The sequence below is a fragment of the Atta colombica genome, unplaced genomic scaffold (genome assembly GCF_001594045.1).
Source record: "Atta colombica isolate Treedump-2 unplaced genomic scaffold, Acol1.0 scaffold32, whole genome shotgun sequence".
Lineage (NCBI taxonomy): Eukaryota > Metazoa > Arthropoda > Insecta > Hymenoptera > Formicidae > Atta > Atta colombica.
The window spans coordinates 1,112,638-1,133,174 of record NW_017259426.1 but is presented as its reverse complement, the minus strand read 5'-3'; the positions used below and the strand labels follow the sequence as shown (position 1 = coordinate 1,133,174).

Below are 20,537 nucleotides of genomic sequence, written 5' to 3'. Positions count from 1 at the left end.
TTAATAAATGTATACTAAAATTTAAATCTTCTGCGTTTCAATTTTCCTTCAAAATCGGCACGAACTTTCCAGACAACCCAATATATATATATATATCCAGAGATATTAACGATAATTTGCGACTAATCGAATAAGAGTAAATTAATGTTTTCATTTAGAAAATAATTTAATTATTTTATTTAATTCCTAATTTAAGGCATTGATTGCATTATTCGATAAAATTTAAGAGATACTACCATTAACGGAATTGAGTTTACTTTAGCTAAAAATGTTATGATTATTACGATTGATTTAATATTTTACTTTAAATATTATGATTTCAATATAATTCTGTGCAACGTATCGACCGTATTTAATTTAATTAAATAATTTGCGAAGTTTCTCTTCGTGGCGCGTAAATTAGGTAAATGCGTTATGTGGAATACAAATACCGCAGTTAGTGGGATGAAAATTAAATTTCCCGATATATTATATACATATAGTAGTATAGAGATTCTGATTACCTATTTAATTACCAAATAACGACGAGTATTATGGAACTATAACACATAGCTGCAGAGCAAACTCGATATGTTAAATCACCGTTAAAGGAGATTGGCAAACTCGTGAGATCAAAGTAATAACCATCGTAAATCTACGATGATTATTATTAATAACCTATCCGGATATATACCTCGATTAAATATCATGTATCTTAAATGTTCTAAAACGTATTGTTATATTATTAGAGAGAGAGAGAGAGAGAGAGAGAGAGAGAGAGAGAGAGAGAGAGAGAGAGAGAGAGAGAGAGAGAAAAGGTAAACGTGCGTATACTAAGTTTTGAATAACGTTTAGTTTAGAATTACCGTGAAGCTTATTAATTTTGTTCAACTATAAAACTCATTATTTATTTTTCAATAAAGTTTATAATCTAATAAATACACGCGTATGCAATGTCTCGTATGTTATGATATATAATAATAAATAATAACTTGGATGTTATTGGCACAAACTTACGCGAGAAATAATGTATACCGTACGCGAGTCACGTAAAGGTAAACCTTGTTTCAATATTTGGATTCTACGTGTACGATTATACATTCACTTGTATCTCTAATCGGACCCTTATGGTAATTCAGCTTCAGTTTCGGATCGTGCCATTCTTAGAAATCGAGTCAGGAGAACAATGTTCGCTGGACAAAATAAATTCGACGTTGCGCAAAAATGACATTAATTATAAAACAAATATTAATTATAAAAATGAATTTAAAGATATTGGAATTAGTTTTAAAATCTTATCGTTTAATTTTTAATGATCTTTTCGGGAAAAGATGTTAAATTAATAAATTTTTTGGATAAAGATGTCAATTCTCAGTCGTGAATCGAGACAATACATATCTATAAGTATTCAGTAAGTTAAACCGTTGATATCTCTATTCATTCTATATTCCAATTGCGCGCTTTGGAAGTAAATAGGAAATAATATCCTAAATCTTGTAGTAGCCATTAAACTGCCAAACGCATTTATGTCAGCTTATTTATCATTCATAGATGAATGAAAAATAAACGAGAGAATTTACTGTTGCGTATTTGTTATAAATTGACTCTCAAATGGTTTCCCGTCGGAACGGGAGCTTCTCGTCGCAGTCAGATAACATATATTTCGTAACCGGCTTCATTCCAGATGATCATACTTTAAGATTTTGTTATATAAAGTACGTGTAAATACAACGTACGAAGCAATTTATCAGAATATTCTGAGATCGCTTTGCAGAACTAAAGCTGATGGCAGAGAACAATGTTTGAAGATGTTTGTCATAAGATGTAGGGTAAGGCAGAGAAAAGCTTATAACCTAAAGACTAACAGTCTTTTACGACTTAAGTTATAAATTTTTCTCTGCCTTACTCTGCGTCTACATTTAAGACAAACTTAAACGTATACATCTCGTTCTCTACCATCAGTTTAATGAATCTAATTCGTCTAACTAATTTCAACTTAATGGATATCTACGTTTGGCGGTCAATATAAATTTCAGATCGGACTATTTTAATTATGCTTTGATTTCTGGATCAAATTTTAAAGTATAAATAAACAAGACGTATTTTTAATCAAATATATTTATTCTGTAATGAAAATATAAATAAAATCCAAATTGGAACAAGAGAATTTGCTATGCGAATAATCTTTCATTTATATTGGAATTACATAAGCTATTTTGTTTTGTAACTCCATAGAGAGAGATTTTAGATAACAAATATAAATGTACTGTATTTGCGTAACAAATTTTTTTACGATATTACTGCATTGACGTGCATGTTTTGTTATTTATGCGGTTTAGAAAACAAATTTTTTCGAGCAAATAATGCATTGCGTCTGAAATCGACCTTTATAGGCGTGTAGGATGCGCCAAATATTTCGCGATGTCAGTTCCATATATTGGTATTGAATTTACGGATATAAAGGAATACAAATCACGACACGAATGGGATACGTGCTCCAAAATAGGTGTTCAACAATAAAATTCACAAATCCGATCATCTTGTCGCGCTGTATATCGATCGAGGTTTTTACGAACTCGCTATATATCTATTCGTTCATTTTGTGTAAAATTTTGCTTTCCAATATTGACATTATATTTTTTTATCGCGTCAATTAATCGTGCGAGCATCATAAAAGCGGCTAAATAATCCTAGGTTTGTTTGAATTTCATATAAAAGGTATATTAAATGTTATAATAGTAGATTTTATTTCTACAATATATATGTATATGAATAGAACAATGTATGTGAACGAGACGTTACACGGACATATGTTTCTCGTCCGTGAGCTTCGAGCAATTACTTTTAGATAGAAATCACCGTTTGCCAATATGTATTTCTGCGTCCATGGTAATTCAATCACGGAAACGTTCGATTGCATTGGCGTTTACTATGTCAGAAGCATGCTGCCGACCTCGATTCGGATTATCGAATCGGTCAATCGCGTATCTTAAAATTGCTCACTACGGTCTGCAGATGGTATCCGAGGGAAGTTGGCCGAAACTATTTTTAATTTCGATACGCACGGCTGTATCAAAATATTGATGCCTTAACGACATAAACAGATACCTAAACGAAAAATCTATATAGAGCTATGTAGAGTTACATAATTTAGGATACGAATAATAATAGGCTTAACATGCTTATAATGATGATAAATTAACTTCTATCTCTGACGTGAGGCGAGAAAAATTGGGAACAGTTGTTCATCGATGAACACATTGACCGACTGACGAAAGTTCAGTATTTAATGAAACTAAATGAAAATTTTCCTCAAGATACTTCACGTAATTTAAACTGACTGAACAAATTATTCTGGCTCGCAAACCATCATTCTGAATGTCCTTCGTAAATGGGACTTCGTTCCGATGTAGTTACAAGAGATACTCAAATTATCGAATGTCGGATCGTTGCATCGATCATGGGACGAGTTCAGTTTACTATAGAATTCGGATATACCTGATTGAAATAAGTCCCGCGAGGATTTTCAATAGTCGATTCAACATCCTAAAAGGAAGATCGATCATCTATTTACAATAGAAGCGAATAGATTTAGATTATTATTCTCTAAATTGTTTTAGTGAGTACATGATGAGCTTTCAGGGGATTACAAGATGCGGTTAGTAACTCTAGAGCTTCTAGAGGAAAGTTTGTGTCGCGTACACAGTCTGGCATATTAACACCATTGCTGACTGCCTATCATGCATATTCCAACTGTGCAAACGAATATCTTTTCACTGATTAAGTAGATTCCTGAATATATCCATAAATCTACAGATTTTGGATTTACATATTCGGATGTTTATCCATAAATCCATATATCCATAAATCTTCCAATTGGTAATTTATGTTTTCATCTAACTGGAAACTAAAAATTTCTTTCTGTACAATAAATTAATATATTATTAATTGACATATATCTTAAAGTTTTTGAATCTTAATATTAAATCCATCGTAACAACATTTTGTTACATCGAGGTCAATTTATACGAGGTGTTACGATTATGCTAATGCTGGCGAATAACGGCATGATATTACATGCAATATTCAAGACAGTATCTGTATAATGAAGCAATATGCACATGTCTGCGCATGGAACCTGTAATTTGTCATTCTAAATATGCGAGTGCTCGCTGTACGCAGTTCTGTTAAAGCCTTAAAGCAATGTCGTACATATTACATGCGTTTTCGTTTATCCCTGTCATGTTTCTGATGTGTGTATACGCGTCCCAGATCCGTAATCCTCTGAAGCCGCGTTAACTAATATCTCATTCAATTTTCATGATTGATGAGGAAGCTACGAGGAATAAGCTGTTGAAGGGAGCTTGCAGCGACTTTCAATCGTATGAATAAATTAATTTCATCGGAATATATTTTCCCATCAAATAACTGATGCGGTAATACGATATTTGCTAAAGAGGATAATGAAATACATTGTTTACATAATATATAATCAGACACGTATAAAATGACAATTTCTTCGTATTTTGTTTGGTCGTGCTGCGATAAATGCTATACAATAATTTCATAATTTCCTTATCATCAGTGGCATTCTGTTTATCTATGCGTCATTTCTATAAATAGCAAAATGATCGAAAATCACGCGCAAATGATGACGGGGTTGTCGAGATCAAATAAATTGTCGAAGATATTTAACAAATTTCAATGTGTAGTCGCATTGTGATTGGACATCTCATACACGCTCAAACGTTGAACATTCTCCGATAATTAGGATCGTGGGAATTCATTCCAAGTATCACCAATCGTATAATTCAGGATCTGAGTTAATTAGTAATTAGTAATTAGTTTCGCAAATTCTCTCTCGTTTCGTTACAAACGCGTTCTATTATAAAAGTTCTATTATAAAAGAAAAATTAGGTATAAGGTGAAAAATCTCGTCTTGCTACTTCCCTCGTTTATCTGCACTGTGATGTTTTATTGGTACATTTGATTCTGTTTATCTAATTCAATACTTCGCGTTGAATTACTCGTGATAGAGGAACCGTAAATTGAGCGAAGCATCAGTGGAATACGGATCTCCATCCTCTTTTGCATAATACATGTAATGCAGCGTCATCCCTTTCAGCAGACTCGCGACATCCATAATCTCGGAAGATGCAGCACTGCGTCTTATAAAATCCATCGCGACAGCAAGTAGCAACCTACGCTGAGCGTCTAGCTAGAATAACGTATTCTCATAACTTGCAATGAAAATCGCGAGCAGCACTGGTATGTGTGTATATCGCACACAAAAGTTTTCCATTGCTTTTCAGCTACATAGTTTAGCGAGCTACCGGTGGCACGGTATCATAAACCCAGACTCTTAAAATGTCCTATTTACGTTCCACGAGAAAATTTTGTAACGTAATCTTTCTCCCTGGTTATAATAGAATTCAACAGAATAGCGTTGTAACTTGATTTTAGCCTTGTACGAAGAAACTTCGATCGCGTTGGGAAACTTCATTTACGAAGGAACAATATTACTTCCGCTAACCGCGAGGCTTTTATAAAACAAATTCCTCTCGTTATCACAACAATACTGTCATGACCATTAAACCGCTATCGCGTCTACTAGAAAATCATGTCAACGTGTCCAACATACATATATGTCTCCGTATATCAAGTCACGTCCGCTCAACACAACCCAACATCTGCACCGACAGTTAGCCAGTCACGTATTTTGTTACATATCTCTGGTCCAAATGTTTCTGTGGGAGCACCACCATAATTAACCCATTATTTATTAACCCATTATGACTGCGACTATGTACAGGGTGTCCCGTAAGTTTTTGCGGTTTGTGTAGATAGAGATGACTAAGTTGAGCGGCTGAGTTGAAAAGTCTTGTATCATTTTGCAATTTTCGCAATAGTTAACAAGATATTAATTATAATTACTAAAAATTGCCGAATATTGATCTTCAATAATTTTTTATTCACATACTACTACTACATTACAGAAAAATTGCAAAAGACAAAAATCATTTATAAGAATTTTTTATCAACTTTTTAGTACTGCATTTTCTTATTTTTACCAATATGAGAAAATACGGTATTAATAAATTTTGAAAAATTTCTAAAATAAAATTCTCAGAACTTTATGAGAAGAAAATAAAGAATTTTTGTCTTTCACTGTTTTTCTGTAAAGTTGATATTTGAGTAAAAAATTATTGAAAATCAATATTCAATGATTTTTATAGTAATTAATCTCATTAACCATTGCGAAAATTGAAAAATAAACTTTTCGACTCAATTTAGTCCGATCTATCTGCACAAAAGCGCTTACGGGACATCCTATATAAAAAGAATTTGCTAAAGTATATAAAAATTTAGTTGGATATGAATCTGAAAATAATTATATTGGATTAAAAATAATTATGTAGCACTCAAGTATAATCGACAAGCAAAAAGCTTTGACATTCTTATAACAACCAACTTGAACGTTTACTACATAATTATTTTAATAATCTAATAAAATTATTTTGATTTGTATTCAATTAAGTTTTCAGATACTTTAGCATAACCGTTCTATTTGTGTATATGCAGATATATATTATGTGGGATCATAAGTTCATTCAGTTTTTTGAATAAAATGTTAAACGTAAAATGTTAATTAAAAATATTTTTAATCAATTAAATATATACTATTTTGTTCGTTTCACCCTCTACATGAAAGGAATAATTTTGCTGTAGATCTACAAAAACCAGATACAAATCTGAAAATAATAGTGTAGAACGTTTAAACTGATTGATAGAATGTCAAAACTTTTTGCAAAATTCTCATTCATTCATGCAAATTCTCACTCATCATGCTTGACATTCTCCTATAATTATTTTGATGGTTCAACAAAATTATTTTTAGATTTGTATCTAATCTTTTAGCTTTCAAACTTCAAAATTATTTTTTAATATGTATTAATGGAAATAGAAAATTAGATTTCTCGATTGGTAACAAATCTAATTCTGCCTCATATTGCCTCATTATGTATACGACGGGATAATGGAAGAGATCTCTACGCAATATTCGATCTACAGCTAAACAGCCGTTCGACACTATCCATCATTTAGGGTATTTTAGGGTAAAAGCATATCACAGATGTAAGTCTCTCATCAGCACACGGCTGTAATGTCCAGCAAAATCGTTCTTGCAAACTTCATTATTCTTCCTCCAAGGATCGATATTAATGATGAGCATTTTCGAGATCAATTTCTCTTGAAATGAAATTTGACAAATTACTTCTGGTACATGTATTCAATTCTTTTTCGTATACGGCATATATCTTTTTTTTAGTTCGTTGCATTTTTATATCTTTACGGAAATAAAAAAGCATCATGCACCAAAATAACATTTTATTTCCTTCCATTTTCAAATTGTTGCTAATATTGCCAATTCTTGTGCAAATTGAAATCACCTTTCAAAATATATTTCGTATGTCTAAGAGCAAATGATACCAATAAGAATTTTACCGTATATTTGAAAATTCAACAATAAGAAATAAAAAATATAAATAATGGCTGTAATGATCAAAATTAGATCTTTAATGCTTAAATAATTCAATCTGAATTACTATGTATGTATACTGTATATGTACTTGCATATATATCATATTTATAGTCATTTAAACTTCGTGTCGAATTAATTTTCCTTATAAACGCAATTAAACTACTATAGTAACATCGCGAATTAAATTGACAAGCAATTTTAATAATTTGATGCTTAATCAGGCACATTATGCTGCATTATTTGTTGTTTCAACCATTCGAGTTGTCATCAGTAGTCATGCTCAATGACTTTTATGTCTCGACATATATTACAGCTGCGTATACATATTTTTAGCCGTATCGCATAAAATCGATACAAAGATGTCATCAACTTGCGTCGCGTTATACATTTGTCGTGGACTATTATTTTAAAAATAACTTACTGTGGATATAACCTCGTGACGGAACTGTTGTAAACTATGTTTCAAGATTTCACACAGCGATAAATAGACCGTGTCAAGATTCGTTGGGATTTTCCTCTTGTTCGCAGCACCGGAATTCGAAGTTTAACATCTACTGCATGGAGCATCCAGTGCACCAGGTGAGTTGTGTCTCGGCCGCCGGGCCGGCTGCCAGGTTGCGCCAGAACAGCGTATTCGTGGGTTCGAGCATGTCGCTGCTACCGGCCAGCCAGGAGACGCCTAGGCGAGCCAAGAGTGCATTCGATCTGCAGTCGTTGGTGCACGCGGAGGGGACGCAGAATGACGAGGAGGAAAGCGACGGTGACACGCTAAGGACCCTTAGATCTATCGGCGAGACGTCGCGACTGTTGCAACGCGAGCGTCGATCCAGCGCTTACCAGTTCGACCGCATGGATGTCCTGGCGAGGCCGATGTTGCAACACGAACGCGGTATGAGTGTCTGTCACTTCGACAGAACAGACGTCCTGGCCAAACCGCTGCAGAGAGATCGCGGTATGAGCATCTGTCACTTCGACCGGATGGACGTCCTGGCCAGGCCGACATTGCAGCGCGATCGCGGCATGAGTATCTGCCACTTCGACCGGACGGATGTTCTGGCGAGATCGTTGCAGCGTGATCGTGTCAACAGCATTTGTCACTTTGACAGAATGGACGTGCTGGTGAGGCCCACGTTTCCGCCCGGCAAGTCTTTGTTGCGGGAGAGACGCGTCAGCGTATGCAACTTTCTGGAAAGGGACGAGGAATCGAGCAGTAAGAATATTTTGCAAAAGGACAGACGGTTGAGCTTCAGTAACGTCGACAGAATCGAGACTCTTGGGAAATCATCATCACGTAGAGACCTGCGCAGCAGCAGCAACAACGTGATGGACGGCAAACAGGACAGCCTAGCGAAATCAAGTACGATCAGAGAGAGGAACAACTCCGTGCACTTTGATCGTCCATCCTGCAGCAAAACGTCCGACATCGTGCTCGGATACAAAGCGACGTGTGTTTAATCGCGGCTTCTTCCTGGAGAACACGCGAAGAAGACGTTAATTCCGTGACGATGGTCCAGTCACGGAATCTACCTTGGATGAAATACGGCTGTGAAATCTTTTCGTAATCGCTTTCGACGCCACTTTTATCGCTTATATTTTGTGTATTCTTTTATGGATTCTTCTGAGAGATACCACAGCCCTGAGCACCGACCTGACCCTTATTGAACAGTCAAAATGCGATAAATAATCTCTATTTAAATGCCGGCTTTGAAATATCGGCTTTCCCTCATTTTCTCCTATTCGCGATAAGCGCAATCGACTTCGCTCGCTCGTTTTGTAGATGAAAAACGATCTAGTCTGGGTCAGAGAAATATTTCGCATCCATTTTCTGCGCTTGCGAAATGACTTCACAAGTGCACGTCGGGTCTTTAGGTGCTCTCCGGAAATTAAACACGTAGACACGCAACAGGAGAATAGAAGTTGAAGAACGTTTTTCATCGCGTTCCTTTTCTTTCTTTCTTCTCCTGTTTGTTTTTTTCCCTGCCTTTTTGCCGCGGGCTAAACGTAATAATGAGACTACCTACCGAGCGTCGATTGCATGAATGATACATAACAGGCATTTCAACGAATTCGCTCGGGGAACACTGCTGAATTTCCATTCGTTGCTTGACGATTCGTTAATGACATATTCGAGAGTTTCACTAGCCGAACAATGGAACTGCAGAACGCGAGCATAGCTGCACGAGTTACCGCAGGAGACCGCGATCGCGCGTTGGTAGATCGTTTCATTGTGATGATTTATTCGAACATGGTTCAGAATTTTTAATTAACATTCTTAATGGCGTGGTCTGACGAGCGAGCGAAGTATAATCAGTTGGAAAAAAAAATCGATCGATCAACTTTATTCACTTCTATCCAATTTTGCACTCTATCTTTCTCTCTCTGTCTTTCTATCTCTTACTCTCGTAACCATAATTATAGACGTGGAGACTTTTCCTTCTCTTTCCTCTTTTTTTCTCGGAATCTAATCTGCCGTAGGGAGCTGACCGTAGAAATTACTCCGTTCTTCGAAGAGACGAAGTCTCGTGTAGCATCTATTCTACTTGTAGACGTACGTACGGGCTCTCGCAAATTGTCTGCACACACAAGGCAATAAATCGTTTAGACGCAACGGCGTGTTCATCGGGCGCGCATGATTTTTTGATCTGTAGAACTTGCCAATACCATTAGCACATGCTCTCAGGGATTATTATTTAAAATCTTCACTCGCGCGTAAAAAATAGGAATGCGTTTACTGAAAAAAAAGTCTGGTTGAAAATGGACGAATTTTCTGGTTTAGTTGAGATAAACGGAATTCTGATTGATACACAATAATTATTCTGGTTAAAGTAAGAATTCTAATAGATTTTCTCAGAAATATTGTATATAAATGTAAAATCCTAATAGATTTAACCAGAAAATTCTGAGTCGTCCATTTTCCAGAATTACTATTTAATAATCCAATCAGACCATTTTTCTCGGTGTCCGCTTTGGGTGCTTTTATAAGTCTCATTTTATTATTTTAATGTATGTAATGAGTGATATAGATAAAATGAAGCTTATCTCACATGAGCATCTAAAGCAAACGCATCCATAGTCTATCGCTAATATAGAGAATCATCGAATATGCATTCATTTCTTGCGATTCAATTAAACAACGTTATAGAGCCTATTAATTTAGCTAATGTCGAACGGATTGATATTGAATGTATTGGTTGGCTTGTTAATCGAGCTTTGCGGCTGTCGATATATGAAATACGATACGTAATCCGCGCATTACGACCGTACGTTTACATTTAACAATCATAATGGTCATTAAAATTTCATTATTACGTAATGGGTTTGATTCTGAATCTCGTTTTGGTATGTCATAATTTTTCGCGGTTAATGCTGTCGTAAAGTACAAAGCATACTATTCTAAAGCCACAGATAAAAACTGTAATAATATTTGTCGTCATATCCACGAATATTTGAATATCGATGTAACGAAATAATTACCTATTTTGAATAATTGATAGATTTACATGATACATACATACATACATATACATACATGTGCGGGAACTAATGTCAGATATTTTCGGAGAGCCTACATATTTTTATCTGTTGGAATAAGGCAAGCAGTTATCAATGAGATTACTCTTAGTGTCTAGTTTCTTCAACATTGGAAGATGTATGATACGCGATTACTTCGGTACTAGGAAGCTCTTAGTGAGATTCATACTTGTACACGTGTTTGTAGTGCATGGAATTAAAGAGATGAGCTCATTGAGCTGTCGGTACATTATCTCTCCTTTCAATTGAAAAGTTCACTCTAAAAGATAATTAAAAGCGATTTAAAAAGGGAGAAATGTTACTAGAAAACTCATGCGAGCATCTCTAAATTTGTTAAAGGCCCTTGTCTGCTATTTGACGCTTTAATTGAAAGTGCAACGAAATCACCATGTAAAAAGAGAAAAATCAACACTATTTAATCCCGCATAGCGGAAAGCGGCCTTCAATAAAATGAGATATTACTGCAACATTTTTTCGCGCATATTTATATAAAAGTGGGAAGTGCAAATCTTTTGACGAGATTATCATTTTATTTTTCTTCTGACGTAATTGTATCACTGTATAAAATTAAAGGGCTCGGCTCAAAATAATATATTAATCTACATGAAAAACATACCTCATCTACAGTAGTCAATACATTATTGTTCCAAATCATTATTGCTCTATAAACAATTGATTATGGCTATTAAATAATACGATTGTCTTTCATGTAAAATAAAATACTATTTTTCTCGCGATCAAAAAATCTGTGACCTCTATTATCAAACTTTATGGAAGTATTAATCACAATTATAGCTCCCTCGTGTCAGATCGAAATTCATTAACAAAGGGACCTTCTCTAATTAGTCGATAATGAAAATATCGTAGAGTAATTATATGTACATACATATACGCGTAGATACGTCAGACCAAATGTAAGCTTTAAATTTTAAGACTATTATAGTAAAGACTATTCATATGATAGAGATTATAATTTCCTGACTTCACATTCAGACGCGCCTCAAACGTTCGTACCTTCAACGATTCAGATTGTTTCAATCAAAAAGATTCAAGAATTCTACATGTATTTATTGTGAATGTCTAATAAATATTAAGACATATACGCGTATCTCTTTTTTAAAAGAGCGAAGCATTATAAAAATAATGTGTTGCATTTATTTTGTTAAATATTTGTTTGACAGATGATTCTATATATTTATTTTTAATACAGAAATTGCCAAATAATTTTAAGTATTGCTGACGGTTATATTTATTCCAGAAATTCTTTCCGAAATTCTTTTTCTATAAATTTCTATGAAAACATCAGACATTTCTATAACATATTTTTTCTTATGTGTGTATATGTATCCTCACGAAAAGTTCGAAGAATTGAAAAGAAATAAAATATATTAAAAAATAACGTATGAATAAGAGTAATATAATGTTAGACTTATGTGAGATATATATGATGAAAAGTATAAATTAAAATCATTATAAATGATTTGCGAAATGGAAAAATTCGACAAAAAAGCGTTTATTGAATGAGTAATGTTAATATTTATACTTTATTATAATATGTATTTTTAAATTATTTAATTATATATACTTTAAAGAGCTTGTCATTTATATAATTATGAATGTATAAAATTAATTAACACGTTAATCGACTTTGATTTCATACAATTTGTCATTTACAATTTATTAAGTATGTTGATTCGAGTAATTTTTCTAGTCTATGATCTGCAAATTATGTATATGTAGGAGATAATTTTGTGAATATGTTAGCGAATGACTTTTTATGAATATGTATGTTAGCGAATGACTTTTTTGTACAATAAATATTGTTTGAAACAATATTGTAATATATTTGTTTTTAATTTAGTAAAGAGTATTTATTTTTAATAAAATCTCACAAAAGTTTCTTGTGTGACGAGATTTACTATAAACGTGAGTTGCACCAGTAAATTAATTCCACATGTTATCCTATCTCCATTGTTATTTTCAAGGGAAGCGAAGCGACACATCAGAAAAATGTGTGTGTGCTTTCGCGATGTCGAGAGAAGATTGCCCAGAGGCTATCGCTCGTTGTACATACAATAAAGTGCAACAGTAAAAGCAAGCGAAATGCACAGAGTTTCGCAAAATCAGTGGCTCTCTCGCTAACCGGAAATTTTCGTAAAAGCTTCTATTTCAGCATCCTGTACCGTATTGCACTCTTTATCGTACGATGATTATCGTATGAAATGAGACTCGTTATCTTTAAACCTCTCCATTTTTAAAGAGGCACGGATCAAGTAAGAATCTTCCATTGCGCTAAGATCCTTTCCATCCTTTCTCTAAGATTCTAGAATTTAGGAATATTGCTTCTACTACATTTAACAGTTCTATTCTCATCTAATAGATATCATGATTTTCTATAATTTCTTTAAAATCTTGATAATTTATATGACTATCAAGGTAATCATAGATATTATTTATTTCAAACTATTCTTTTCTTATTTCGTTCTAATTCACATAATGCTCGATTGTTAACTGTTTCCTTCATATAACATTTATCATGAAATTTTGACATTAATCAGATGTTAACTCATGCATTATCTTTATAATCACGTTAAACTGTTTGAGCGTGAAAGAAACAAGCAGCTCTAACTTTAATACGACCTATCAATATTATCGATTAAACGTCAATACCTCTAAACTACATGTGATATGGCCATACTTTCAATCCGTCATATTATTTCTAGTTTTTGTTGAGAAACGTTCTTTCATCATTATATATCTTGTGCGTGACTAAAAGATTCAGCGCATTTTCTCTACCTGCGAAATCTTTGTTACTTTCATGCGATTCAGCAATTATGCTTTTTACATCAACATGGATATAAGAAGAAATATAATTCTTCGCAAATATTATTATAAAATTATAAATTACATCGAATATACGTTTATACAACATTTAATTATATTTTGATAATTCTTGTTCTGTTTATTTTTTGTCGTCATAATTACATTTCATCATGAAGTTAATATTTTTTTCTGTTTTTATTACTAAAATTTCACCTAAAGTTTTCTCATTAAAATGATAAGTATACAGCTTGATGAGTACGTATCTAGAATTTCTGAACAATTTCTGAAGATTTCATTTATTAATTTTATTGTTAAATGTAATGTAAATTTTATAAATATTTTACATTTCGCATTTGGCAAGATGACACAAGCTGTAGCAATACTCTACATTGTTACTATTAGCTAACATTTTCGTAGAAATTCCTCCCTATTGAGCGAGCGCTTAAGAATTCGTAATCTAACTCTTACGAAATACCTGATGAAAATCTTTGCATAGAAAGCGCAGTAGCTTATATTCTTTATTCTGTTTTATATTCTAAAATTAATTAAATTTTTATGCGAATTACTTTTATTTTTCTCAGAAACATCATTAATAAAAAATGTAAAAAAGGCAACATTTTATCTCATTACTTTGCAGAATCATTTTACAGAAAAATAATGTTTCGTGCATTATTAAGTTTTTGACACTGTGGAGTTATTTTATATTTAGAGTTTTAGCAGATGAGTCTCAACCATGAAACTTTTACGTGCTTCGTATCGCACGTGAAGGAATTGCATCGAGAGATTGCAAGATCGTATGGGCTAATATCCTGAACTCACTTGGCACGTTCTATCTAAGACTGTTGATTTTTTTTACCGTACTTGGAACCAGAAACTAGGACAATTTCGCGGTTTGTGTCTCTAACTAGAGGGAGAGAGAAAATAAAACGAAGTATTCAAGCAGGTGAACTCGGAAGATTCTGAGATGAGGGGTTCATAGAGAAATGTAACAGTCCGTTGTCAGCCATCGAAAGTTTCATAGAGACAAGACACAAAACAGCAAACTGTAGAGAAGATGTCCCAGAAGATTCCACTTTCTGAAAGGTAAGTTTTTGCGATATTTTTTTTTTAACTTAACATAACTTTAAGAACAAAACTAGCAGAAAGAATAAGAAATACTTGAACTTTGTTTTTGTTGTAATTATGTAATTAATTATTAACACGTAAAATAAATATTTATTATTTCTCGCAATTGCGTTTTTTATAGATGTATCATAACTATTAATATTTCGAAAATTATTTTATTCTTCTCGGAATTATATCTTTTTTATTTTCAAAGATTTCTTGATTTCTAATGAAAATTATCTTCATGATACGTATAGATATAAAATTATTGCTGCTATATTATATAGTTACTTCGTGTAACAGTTACTCGAGATTTGCATATAAAGCAAATTTTATTCATATATTAATTTCTGTATTGTAATTCGAATCACTGAATGCAATAAACGAGCAATGAAACTAAAGTGTAGAGCTCATAAAATTTGTGTTGTCGTAAATAAATGTTACATCATAAAATAGACTCCATTTAATCCAAAGTCCTCGTGTTGTATTATGCAATTAGGCGAGTGGAGATGACAGAGGATATAATCTAAGGCTTTGTTTTTGACAATGAAATAGATATGATTTATGAAGGCCGAGTATTGCGACGGTGAGCGGTGACAGTGACGGTGAAGTGCCCTCCTTTTAAAGATTATTGAGGATGATTCGATTCAAGGACACGACGTTTTACCTTGACATTATTTTACATCCGATAGTGCGAGGATTAAATATATTGCTTCCGATATGTATAATATCATGAGATATCTTATAACAGACAAAACTATTTGCTATATATTCAGTTTTATCTTTTATTTCCTTTATATTCTTTAATATTTTAAAGTGCAGCTTTCGCACTTTCGCTGAGTTTCCGGCCAAGTATTGTTCGCAACTCAGACTATTGTATTTTTCCATTTTCTGCGTTTCCATTTTCTTCCAATGAATTCCCACAATTATTGTCACAGTCACGAGTCGCTGGACATGTTCAGCTTCAGAAAAACAGGAAGATGTCTGCCTTCGAAGAAGCTGAACGATATATGATGGGTGATGCTGACGAAAGGATTTCTAAGTAAGAGAAAAAACGAAGAAACACCCAATCCAAGGCGATCCCAATAACGTCTTCGGAGATTCGGTTCGTTCTTTCTTACGATCGACGGTCTGTAAAAAGCTGACGGGATATCAAGAAGATATATGTGGTGGTTTTGTGCATCAAAGACAAATTTCCGAGGTATATGATGTACGAAATACTTAATCCTTGTTACTGGGAAATCGTATGCAAAACATAAAGGTCCGAGGTTAAATCTGAGTGACATTAAAGACAAATTGGAAAAGGAACTATTCCAGCGTACTCAACAGTAAATATCAAAGTCCATTATCCAAGTCGACAACTCTAATGATGCTATGGTCTTTCATAGCATTTGTTCTCAGTACACAGAGTCTCATTCAACGTTTTCAGAGAATTACTTTCCGGAAACATGCCATTCACTTTTTTTTAAGTCAAGCGTTTAAACTACGAACCGTAAATTTGTGGTAAAATTTCTCATAGCACTGTTATGTATGTAAGTACTTTTGACGTCATTCGATTGTTTTCTACTCTAGAGTTTAAACAAAGAAACTTTCAATTATTTATAGAAAATGATGTTAAAGTGAAATTGAATTAAAAAGGTTGATTGGATGTGTGACATAAAGGTTTGCTCAAGAATGAGCTTTTTTATATTCTTTTATTACAAAAAAATTATAAGATATTAAGGAATCTGTGTACTTTGTATATTTATAAATAATTCTATATAATTCTATATTTCTATGTAATTCTAAAGAACCTTGCAAATAAAATTGAGAAATTCAAAATTACATATATGTCTATTGCTTCGCTATGCGGAAACTATCTCAGTTAATCGTTACGACATTACGTTAGCTCGTTAGTCTCCGGATTTCGTCAGACACTCCCACTAACTCCAGCAGACTCCTTAATTAAGTTGTGTATGTCTTTAGAACAGCTAGATTAGCTTTGGCTACCGTTCTTGCAAAGATAAGAAAATTAAAGCAAATTTATGTATGATTTTTTCGTATCTGTATTCAATAGGATAAACATCTTATTTCATTTTTATTCCATCGTTCTATAAGAACGACTAAGGATATTTGTAGTATTTTATTTATGATTATATATGTATAATATGATTTTCTAAGTGTCATTTATAATTCATCAATCGTTGTTCCAATACATTTATCGAAAAAAGTATAAGAAAGCAGCAGAGTAAAACATTGCTCCGGTTCCAACGCGTTAGAAGTTATACGACCTATCAAGTTTTAAGTCGTAAATCGCATTCGCCGGATGATAATACTTTTTCATCGCAAAACGGAGGGAAAAAGAACAATCGTGATGAACAGAATTATGCCACAATTCCTGAGTCGTGTGAAGACGAAATCCATCTTCTTTGCTTGTTGGCGCCTTTTATATCTTGTTAAAAGTTTATAGCCAAGTTTGCGGAATACAGCGCTATAGTACACCCACGTATCGCAGTACGTCCCTCGGAATTATAGTCGCGCGGTTTTTATCAAGGAAAAGGTGCAGGATAATATTGATATATTGATCGCTTTTCTTTTTTGCTGATGAATATGACATGCATTATACCGAAAAATATTTTAAAAGACAAATCCTGTGTTAGCACACTGTGTTTAGCACAACTAATAGATTGTACAAAATTCTGTTGTGGTCGAAAACATTTTTCATGTCAGTCGTAAACTGTTTCGATTATTTACTTGGAATAAAAATCCTTCATCAAGAAAAAGAGAAATTGAGGAAATGATTAATAAATGCTTTAAAACGAATCAAATCCCTTCTGGTTGGCTAGCGCTCTGAATAATTAGCAAGAAAATGATTTCGTAAAAGTCTTTAAAGTTTATCTGAGACTTACGTAAGTAAAAGATCTCTGTTTCAGCTGCGACGTTGAAAATAATCTTATTTCGGATAAAAATCAATTTACGTCGGAAATAATTAGTCAATAAATGTATAAATTTCTTATTTATATGCTATGTATATACGATAAAGTAACATAACTGTCCTTAATTCTACACATTATTTAAATGTCATAGTTTAAAATTTGCGGCAGAGTGCGTTAATTAATTTAAATGGATTAAATATTCCAACGTTTCTATCCTCATTTAATAATAATTCTATATATTTACTTACTCATTTTGCAATAACTTGTTTTTAGCGCGAATTTCGCGTCGCGTCGTGTCAGTTGCGAACTGATATGTTCCCACGTATAGCTTTTAACAGCATTCGTTAAACATTCGATCGCTCATGTTACTAATGCGCCGTGAGATCGAGTTAATACGTTAGTCGTGGTTCATAACTTTAACGATAAAATCTGGTAGCTGTATTCTATAAAACACTATTTGATTATAAAACGTATCATAGGACGCAGAATTCGATATTTATTTCAAAAAGAAAAATAACAATAAAATTATTGCAATTTTGCAATTCAACCAACAAGTTTTTCGTATTATTGTTATTTTTATAAACTTTGATATTTTCCACTTTCAATCCTCAAAACGTAATTTTAACTATAAAAAATATAAAGAGCGCGTTTATTCAATTCGGAAATTATTCAAAGCTATTTGGAATACAGGAGATTTCAGATATTTTATGCAGCATGACATATAATTTCAGTTTAATCGAACTAAAATTAATTATATTCGATCATTACGCATTTGCAGAAATTTCCTTTGGTAGAGAGTAACGTTATAATGTTTCGAGAATCGTAGTGGAAAGGCAATCAATAAAAAAAGGAAAAGTGGACTTTCGGATTGCGTAACATGTGAAGAGAGGAGAGATACGGTCGGTGACATCTAATCTGGCGAAGATAGAGAGACCAGCACGCGGAATCCGAGTGGCACTGAGAGGCTTCATTGGCTTCTTTGCCAATGATACGAGGCAAAGCGTAATTATCTTTAGTTACAGAAACTCACTGGATGAACTTTCGAATAAAATGTAACTGCTGCGTTTCCGAGGACGATGGGAAGAAATGTAATCCACTGAGAATTAATTCATCCTTTAATTACGTACACCGTTGTTATATAAAATATGTTGTTGTATAAAATATGTTGAGAAATAAAAGCAAATACCTTAACATCTTTCTGAATGTTTTTATTGTAAAGAATAACTAAAAAAGTTCCTTATAAAAAATTGCCAAACTTCCACATGAGTAACCATTACAACGGTTTGTTCCAAATCATTGAAATGAGTGAGGGAGTCCCACCCCTTGGCCATCTCGTTTCTCGATCATTCTCTTGGATTTCTTTTTTTGAGGATATCAAAGACAAAACATAGTTAATCTATCAAGATATAAACGTGAATGTTTTTTGCAACCGAGATGTAGTCGCATCATAACTAATGACATTCTTCAGCGAACTTGAAGTGTAATGGAACCTGCTTGATATTCTTCGTTACTGAAGCTATTAAAGGTGCTCATGTGGAAGTTTGATAATATTTTTGTAAAAAACTCTTTTAATTGTTTATTATAATAAAAGTATCCAGACAGGTTTATAGTTCGTTTTTATTTCTTATCATTTTTAAATACTAGAGATTCATCGTGTACATTTTATATCTCGGCGATATATATAACTGTGCGGTTGTGACATTCATACTAGAGTATGCATTTTGCTTGATGACTGGACGTTGACCAATGATTACAAAAATTCCACTGTGTCGCGCTTTAGAGAGTTTGGCAAATAATTTTCCTGTAGTTTCACTCGACGAGTTACATTATCCATCATCGGAACGTGTTTCGTTACTGTTTTCAGCGGCGGTTTAATTCCGGATAAAGAAAGCCAGAATCTGAAACTCGGATTACCGTCGGGATCACTCCGTTGCGCTCATTGTTCGGTACATACGTGGAAAATCTCTTCGTTTTCTCTTGTCAGCGAACGTTCGTATTTAAATCTGACGTTTTGCAGCATCATCGAATATAAAATGATAATAACAGAAATTGGGACCCTTGCATATTGCTATTAGAAATGAACAGAAATTCAGAATTACAAATTTGCTGACTTTTGCGATATATACGATTTGATATTTTTAAATTAAAATCTTTATTTAAAATTAAAAAGTCTCTTTAATGAAGAATGATAAATAATTAGTAAACATAAATAACACTTTACTTCTCCCATTCCTGATAACTTCCTCAATGCAAAAAAATGTAATATAATACACATTGTTATATATTATGCTATTGAGTAGGAGTTATATTGTTAATTAGAAAAGTATAACTTGATGTAATGCTATTAATTTGTGTTTAGTAGATTTTTTCTTTCCGTCTTGTGCATTTAAGGCACACAAATTCTAATTCAAATACATTTAAACGCTTCGGCTAAATTAGTTACATTTGCGCTAAAATTTTAATAAGGTACTTCTTTGTTTTAAGCATTTACACGCGCAGTTAATATAACTCTTGCTGATTAACTTTCAAAATGATCAAGAAATGCATAAAGAACTGATAAGGATTCGCAAAAGTTTCGTGAATCTCATTGACATAAGTTTGCTTATGCATACATATTCAGTGACTTTAATTGCGGGAATGTCCAA

The 20,537-nt window shown here is 33.2% G+C and overlaps 1 protein-coding gene across 2 annotated transcripts in view; it reads left to right on the top strand.

Moving 5' to 3' along the window:
- LOC108690379 overlaps nt 1–9,221 on the top strand; it is a 13,151-nt gene extending 3,930 nt beyond the window's left edge. For both annotated transcript variants that reach the window (XM_018197636.1, XM_018197635.1), the window contains one exon: nt 8,048–9,221. In XM_018197636.1, coding sequence (XP_018053125.1) covers nt 8,048–8,974 — 927 coding nt within the window. In that variant the 3' untranslated portion in view covers nt 8,975–9,221. The remainder of the gene's footprint in view (nt 1–8,047) is intronic.
- Nucleotides 9,222–20,537: the final 11,316 nt, after the last annotated feature.